The sequence below is a fragment of the Humulus lupulus genome, chromosome 9 (genome assembly GCF_963169125.1).
Source record: "Humulus lupulus chromosome 9, drHumLupu1.1, whole genome shotgun sequence".
NCBI lineage: Eukaryota > Viridiplantae > Streptophyta > Magnoliopsida > Rosales > Cannabaceae > Humulus > Humulus lupulus.
In genome coordinates, this window is record NC_084801.1 from 160263646 (window position 1) to 160271834 (window position 8189).

Below are 8189 nucleotides of genomic sequence, written 5' to 3' on the forward strand. Positions count from 1 at the left end.
ATTTTCTACACGTAATTTTTGAGTTAGGAAAGTCAACCCTGTAAACGACCCATTTATTATACAAGTTAGAAACCTCAACATAAAACTAATTCAAACCCCTTATAATTAAAATCCAAATCGACAAACTTAATGCAAGTTTCAAGTCGTATTATCATGTTTGACCTATTTTGCCACCTTCAATCTTAACCAAAAAGTGGTCAGAAATCAACTATATCTCAGATAAAGTGTTTTTCCTCTACCTGTGATATTCTTCTATCTTTCCCTACAATCTCTATTCTGTAACAAAGGAAAACACTTGATACCTATGGGAACCAAGATATAGAAACATTTTAAAGTTAGATACTTATAGTCTAAAGAAGAAGAAACTAAAGAAAGCATTAATATTCATGTACAGAGTCATTTGTTATCATAAGACATTTTACTATCCAAAAAGATAACAACTCAGTAACATGGCCCTAGCCATTTGCAGTAACATATTGGCCTATGGTTTGAATTTGGTCTTCTTGTCTTATATAACTGAACTATTCACGAACAATATCATCAATTAATTTTCTTTCTTATGCTATAAATGTTCAATTTTAGTGATTCTGTTTTTATATGAGTTGCATGACACAACTTTGTTTCAATGTTTCTGGTTTTAAAGAATTGTCCATCTGAGCATTACACACTCTAATATCAATACCTCATGATTAGCACTATCTGCAACTTTTGAGGCTTAAATTATACTTGAAAGTTATCTTTGTTATATTACAGCTTTATTTAACTTTTGAGGCTTAAGTTAAAAAAATTGATGAGAAATAAAGAGACTCTAGTTTGTTACAGAAGATGATCTATAAAAATAAAGGTCTCTCCCCATCTTTCTGTGCTATTGGGGGCTATTGTCTCTCATCATTTTTCAGTTTCTGGTAGAGGAACTTGAAAAAGAGATAGTTTTTGTTGTGCCAAGTATATCAAGAAGAACACCACAAAACAGAAGCTTTAATCAAGATACAAATTTAAAGACCAAAAAAATTGATCAAACAAATAACAGTAAAACAAAGAATAACAAAATAACAGGAAACAACACACCAGAATTTACTTGGTTCGAACTAGAGCAAAATTGCTACTAGTCTACATCTAAGGGGCAGCCACTATTATTGATTCTTTCTTATACAATTCTCTTTACAACCTTTACAACACTCTTGTCTCTGTTCCTCTCAAGATGTTACAATTTTAGAGAATAAAACTTGTTCTTTTTCACGACCAGTGAAAAAACTAAAGTAATACAAACTTATATAGCAAAGTATTACAAGTAAAGAAATAGAACCAACAAACTTAACAGAAACAGTTAGAAGTTAGTTGCCTGGACCGATATAACAAATTTCCTCCTTGGTTCAGAAACTAAACTTGAACTAGTGACTGCCTAAATAGCCCCGTAGGGCCTATCCATCTTGTAATTGAATGAGATCCAAGCAGTGATAAAACTTGCTGCCTAGAAGTACTTTAGTAATCATATCAGATGGATTATGTTCAGTAGGAATCTTTTTAACTTTCACCAATACTTGAGCAATAACTTCTCTCACAAAATGTAGTTTGATATCTACATGTTTTGTTCTTTCATGGTACACTTGATTTTTAGACAAGTGTATAGCACTTTGGTTAGCATAGTAAACAGTAATGACATCATTCTGTAGCTTCAGTTCCTTAGCAATACCTTCAAGCCACATAGCTTCTTTAACTGCCTCAGTGAGAGCAATGTATTCAGCCACATAGATCTGTGCTTCATAACTGGAGAAAAAACATCATTGAAATCAATGCCTTCCCTTTGTGTGAAACCACGAGCAACAAGCCTAGCCTTGAATCTGCCTCTTTCAACCCCAGGAATTCCTTTTTTAATCTTAAAAATCCACTTACAGCTTACCAATCTAGAACCAGTAGACCTTTTTACTAACCTCCATGTATTATTGTCATATAGAGATTTCATCTCCTCATCCATGGCTGGAAGCCAATTTTTTCTGTCCTTACAAGCAATAGCAGTTTTAAAACTCTTAGGTTCATCAAAGGAGAATCTTTTATCTATGTAAGAAAGAAATCTAATTGTCATTCTCAAATTGATGATTTTGCTATCAGCCCATTATAAACTATATGTGGTGCCCCCTTGCTTGTCTGTAATTTCCTTTTTGTTCCCCTTAATAAACTTTCCTATAGGGTTGATCTCTGCCATCAGTCAGATGATGAAGATGAGGAAGAGGAAGAAAGCAGTGCCGAGAAATCTTTGCTAGAGAAGACATTTAATGAACGGAATTCATTAAATGCAGATAATCATAATCACAGAAGATGTTTACCTTTCCAGTTGGTTCATGTTCGAAGCCGCCAAAAAATTGTTATTTTGGTATGGAAATAGCATGTGCAATAGTCTATTAATATTTTCAGTAAATTAATGAAGTGTTATGTGTTACTACGTTTCATCAAGATGCATAACTCAATATTTATTAATTTATCAGGCAACTCTTCTAGTTATTGTAATAATGTTGGCTTGTGCTGTTATAATCTGGATTAGGATGGGAAAAAACCCTATTGATTCTACAGTGGTTTCTCGGGTATGCACTATGCACATATCGATACATTTTATATTTTTCTTTCCTTGGTATTATAATAGAATGCTGTCTAAATTTTCCTGACTATGAATTGATCTTAGTTTTTCTTTTTATTATGACATGAATATATATGAAATGGTTAATAATTACGTTGAATCTCTTTTTCCTATGCTTCCAACACAGTTACATACCAGGCATTATAGCCAGTATAGCGGAAGGCTCAATCATTTTTATTGTTTTAATGTTTTCTTATAATTGTATGCAAAAATTCCAATTTAGCTTCCAAAAGTAACGAAAAAAAAATACAAATAGCCCCCTTTAATAAAACTATGGCTCCATGCCGGTCCAGTACTGTTTATGGTCCATGATTAAGTTATTGCTTTCTAAGGCTACTTAGGGATTTCTAGTTACTTTCCCACATTTAAGGATTTTCCAATGGCTTATTTGTGGTACAACATACACTGTAAATAGGAGATTACTTTTGCAAAGTGTTCAAATCAGATAATTGGCATGTCTAAGATGCTAAGTTAAAACTAACTTTTCTTATTTTGTGCTTTCTATGAGTTAAATGAACAACTGTTAGTGATAAATTGCTATAACCTTGATTGCAATATCTTCTGATAGAACAAAGAAGGTTACGATACTTTTACTTCTTCATGGATTAACATATATTGGAGTTATGACAATAATATTATTGATTTTCGCAGGTATATGTAGAGGTTTTTGCAGGAGCAATGCTTTTATTAGCTGGAGCATTAGCTTGTTATGGTAAGCAATTTTCGTTCAAGTTTATCTGCTTTCAATTGTCAGAAGTTCTAGTTATCATCTGTTTTGTTCATTTTCTTGTAATTTTTGTTTCGGTGTAGGAACTAATTAGGTCATTGTTGGTTACTTTTGCTTGATGGGATGACCTAATACACAGTTTTTGTATTATGGTGTCAGAACTTATTACACTTCACAAGATGCTATTGACTTATTTTTAGTTGAATGAAGTAATATAAAGGTTAATACTTAAAAGAACCGGAATTCCACTTGCTTCCATATTTACAAGAATATGCAATTTAAGTATGATGTATTTCATTTACAATAAATAAAATAATAATTTCTGACAGCTATAAAACTATAAAATATGTCAAGCAAAAGTAAAGGATTTGCCCCAAATTAACAGGACCTCACATGTAATTTCAAATTCAACACTAATACTTCCTTGATTTTCTCTATTACATTGAGGCGTTAATATTGACTCAGATTGTTTCAATTGATTCAGAAAGTTTGAGTTACCCATTTTTTCTCAGAAACTGATGGTTTTAATTCCTTCCAAAGAAATCCTAGAGAAAAAAATAAAATCATGATCATTAAAGTCTATTTTTAATGGATTTTGTTATTTGTATTTTTCATCATAAGGTCAAAGTATTTATATATAATGAACTCTCAGGAGAAGTCACTATTTGGACACTTTTCCATATGTTTGATTTTTTAGAAATTGGAAAAGCACAGGTTGTTTTACACATGTTTTCTTTTACCATTAATGCATGCTAATTATTGTTTGATTATTTTGTTCTGTGGTGCGGTGAATGCTTTTTACGATCAAAACAAATTACTTGGGTCCTTTATTATTATTATTATTATTATTTTTAAGTTATAATTTTTTTTTGTCTTTCTTTTTTTCAAGGAATATTACTATGCCTGAAAATGAGCAAAGTCAGAACTGAAAGAGCTTCTTCAGAGCTTTGGAAGGTACTTTTTTCCAATTCATTCTTAATATGATATTACCTTCTTTCTTAGCTGCTTTGATTTTTGCCATCTCTAATGCTAAACATGATTTACTTTTCAACTTTATCCAGATATAAGATTGCTCAAAAGGTTTGTTTTTTGGCATATAAATTGAAAACCTTTTTATGAGCACTTTCCATGTTTTTTTTTTCATGAAAGCTGTTAAGTTGTGCTGAATGAATGTAACTTTGGGTTTGCAGGTTGCGGGTTTAGCTGTTGTTTGTGTTATATGTTTCACCTCTAATGCTTTTGTGGCTTTGTTAACTGACATTCCTATAAGTTCCTATCTATAGGGCATGTAATGCCATTCATTTTTCATTCAAACATCTAACTCGGTCTAATAGATCTCTAGCAGTTCATTTCTCGTAATTTAAAAAAAAAAATTACAGATGCTTTATCACTGGCATGACCAGGAAGTGAATGGTGGTTGTATATCTCTTCTAATTGTGTATTACTTTGTAGGTAAGTAATGCTAACTAACCCTTCCAAATTCAGTTAATGAGTTGACCTTTATTCAATTGATGGTTTTACATAAACACAAAGTAATTTTGGCCACTATATTCTTCGACAGAGAAGATTCTATGCTATCATTCTTCTCTCTACATTAGAATATTTTTATCTCATGTGGTAATGGTTGCATCTTTAGCAGTTTTATAGATGTGACTAGACAAATCCTCAAGTGTTTTGTTAGGACATTTGCTTCACTATTATATTCTCTTGAGATTATCCATTACAAATTTCATGCTAGAAGTTTGTATCGAAAGAAATTCCCATTTTATATTAAGAACTCTTGACCAACCAAGAGGGTTTCTTCAGGTTTTATTTTCATTTTATTCAAGAAAAAAAAATGTAATGACAAAACATATAGAAACAAATGGAACTTCAAAAACATATAGATTGCCAAGGTTCTATTGTTAGATCTCTCCTTAGCCCCCCTAATGATTACTTGGAGTTAAGCATTGATTAGCAGAGTTAGATGTAAATTTTCTTGTTGATAATAAATAATAGCTCTTACAGGGTGAACATGGTTAAAAGATTGTAAATTGGTAAATGCTCTTGGTAAATTGGTAAATTTTCTAGTAAAATGCTCTTGGGAGAATTGGTAATTGTTTGTTGATTTGTTTTATTCACTTTTGTGTGCTTCTAGGTTCATCAATCCCCTCAGCCTTTTTATTATGGGTAATGAGAGAAGCACCACCATTAATAACAGCTTATGTACAACAAGAGTTAGCTACATTAACTTTCGTAAGTGATAGTACAGCAGTAATACCAAATCCTCAGCACTGGACGACTGCGCCAAGTGTGAGAAATCAGGTCTGTATTATTCTCCCTTCATATTCTTCATCGATGTCGCCAAGTGATAGCTTGTGATTCTTGCTATTCAAATGGTTCTTTAGAGGGAATAAAAATTGGATGGTTCCTATTCCAAGGGGGAAAACAATGATTCCTTTGTTTTTAAGTGTCAAGTGCAGTACCAATCTTTCAAAATCCTGATATTTCTATGCAATTTATGGTATTGAACTTGGTTTGGTCACATTTTTAGTCTTATTGAACCATTTTCTCTAGTTCAGACATGATATGGACTAGTCCTTTATGAATACTGAATGGACATTTGACCATATGGTCCCGCATTTTTCCGTTGAAATATGTTTTACTGTACATTGGCTTTAAGGTCTGTTAACTATTTTTTGCACTTTGGAATTGGCACAAATGGGAATCTTCAATTTGTTGTGTTTTGATTATTTAAAAATTTGCCAAGAGTTTCTTTTCTTGATAGGCTTGTTTGATTTTTCTATAAAATTTTTGGTTTACCTTGTTCTTTATATTGATATTTTTTCTCTTTATGCTCTAGGCGGTGTGTTTTGCTTTAATGGGCATTGGCAGCTCATTTCATGCTCAAGAAACTGCCGTGAGTGGGTAATTGGAGAGTCGAGTGTGGTAAATACTGTTCTTTTCTTGTGTACTATGTTATGTTTGGGGTCATTTGGGACATGTTACTTTCTGATTCTTTTGAGATCTGCATGTAAAAGTCTCAACTTATCTGTTTGCATACATTTGTTGAAAACATCAGGTTCTGGCCTTCGGGTACTGTGTGACTTCAGGCCATCAACTATAGAGGTTAACATAACAATAAAGCTTTTACTTGTGTTGCTTTTCTCGATAGTGGAGTTTTGTTATCTCAGTTCACATTTTGGTGGCATGATAGACATGGAATCTGTCGAGGACGTGGCTAATATTTCTAATGTGTCTGGGATTACTACCCATTCTTTGCAACTGTACAGTCATTGCAACTGTTGTTTATTTCTTTGTGTTGAAAGTAGTAACTTTTAACTATGTTGAATATTTAAGACTCCTTGAATACTTAAAGAACATTTTGTTGTTGATGACAGTGTTGAATGTTTTAAACTAATTTGTGGATTGTTAATACAATGTTGAATGTTCTTACTTTTTGTTATTTGAAAATCAAGTTCATTTGATGATGCTAGTATATATTAGAAAGCTAATTTTAATTATATAAAAAAAATTAAAATATAATAGAATAAATTAGTGTTATATAAATAAAATATATAATGAGAATTTAAACTTATCTAAATATTAAAATAATACAAAAATTGTGTTATAATATCTATTACAATAACACTTTTTATGCAAAGAATTGTGTTATGCAAACTTCATTATATAACACAAATAATGTGTTATACTAAAGTGTAGTATAACAGAAAAAATGTGTTATACTAAAGTATAGTATAACACAAAAAATGTGTTATACTAAAGTGTATTATAACACAAAAAAAGTGTTATACTAAAGTGTAGTATAACACAAAAAAAGTGTTATACTAAAATATAGTATAACATAAATTTATAAGTATTGAAATGTGTTATATAATCGACTATAAATAACATAATTAAACACTTATCTATATGTTAAAATAACACAGAAAATGTGTTATCGTTGACAGTATAATAACACATCTGTATAACAATGATAAAGTGTTATGTAAAGTACCTGACCTACAATAACATAGTCGGTCTTAACACATCAGAAAGTGTTATGGTATGTTTTGATAACACATTTTCGGTGTTATTAAAAGCATTTTTTCTTGTAGTGACCTATAGTGACGACATAGGTAATCAAAATTCGTCGCTGATATCAAATGCATAGTTTTACTCAACGGTGACACCCTACAGCGACGACATGTCGTCGCTGTAAGATAATGAATAGTACACAAAATCCCCTCGTGTGCTTTATGTACTCTACAGGGATGGCATGTCGTCGCTGTAGGAAGTAAAATTTGACTTAATTTTTTTGGTGGTTCACGTTCCCACATTTTATTTTGGACCCTATTGCGACAACATATTGTCGCTGTAGAGAACAAAATAACTGATCAGTGGATTATATTGGACTCTACAACGACGACATGTCATCGCTATAGACAAACATATTTCCCTATTTTTTTCCTACGAATAACCTACAGTGACGACATGTCATCGTTGTATAGTCAGTTCCCGCCTCCTATTCCCTCCAAATTCCTGGAACCCTACAGCGACGATTGCTATAGCGTATCAGGAATTTTGGAGGCCAGATCGTGTGTTGTTGACAACCCTACAGCGATGACATGTCGTCGCTGTAGCTTATTTTTTAATAAATTAAGAGAAAATAAAATTTCGTGGATTTTGCCTAAATATAGCGACGACTTTAGAGTCGTTGCAATATATGTCTTCGCTGTAGAGCCTTTTTCTCGTAGTGGGAGCAGCACGAGGGGCAAACGACGCTGATTCGTAGGTCTTTAGGGGTCGACGACCATGGAAGGAATTGACGGGCTAGGAACAAGTTTTGAA

The 8189-nt window shown here is 32.2% G+C and overlaps 1 protein-coding gene across 1 annotated transcript; it reads left to right on the forward strand.

The window, feature by feature from the left end:
* The first annotated feature begins 1973 nt into the window (after positions 1-1973).
* On the forward strand, positions 1974-6510 carry LOC133800232 (uncharacterized). The gene is made up of 10 exons (XM_062238186.1): positions 1974-2059; positions 2188-2371; positions 2484-2579; positions 3284-3344; positions 4249-4313; positions 4550-4623; positions 4738-4811; positions 5497-5663; positions 6202-6287; positions 6421-6510. The coding sequence occupies exons 1-9, from the start codon at positions 1974-1976 to the stop codon at positions 6268-6270; spliced, it is 876 nt and encodes a 291-aa protein (XP_062094170.1). The 3' UTR covers positions 6271-6287; positions 6421-6510.
* The last annotated feature ends 1679 nt before the right edge of the window (positions 6511-8189 follow it).

Excerpts from the sequence above, each read along its gene's own strand:
- LOC133800232 (XM_062238186.1), top strand. The coding sequence starts at position 1,974 with ATGGCTGGAAGCCAATTTTTTCTGTCCTTACAAGCAATAGCAGTTTTA. Across the intron at positions 2,372-2,483 it reads GCCAAAAAATTGTTATTTTG|GCAACTCTTCTAGTTATTGT; the intron begins GTATGGAAATAG and ends TTAATTTATCAG. Across the intron at positions 3,345-4,248 it reads TGGAGCATTAGCTTGTTATG|GAATATTACTATGCCTGAAA; the intron begins GTAAGCAATTTT and ends CTTTTTTTCAAG.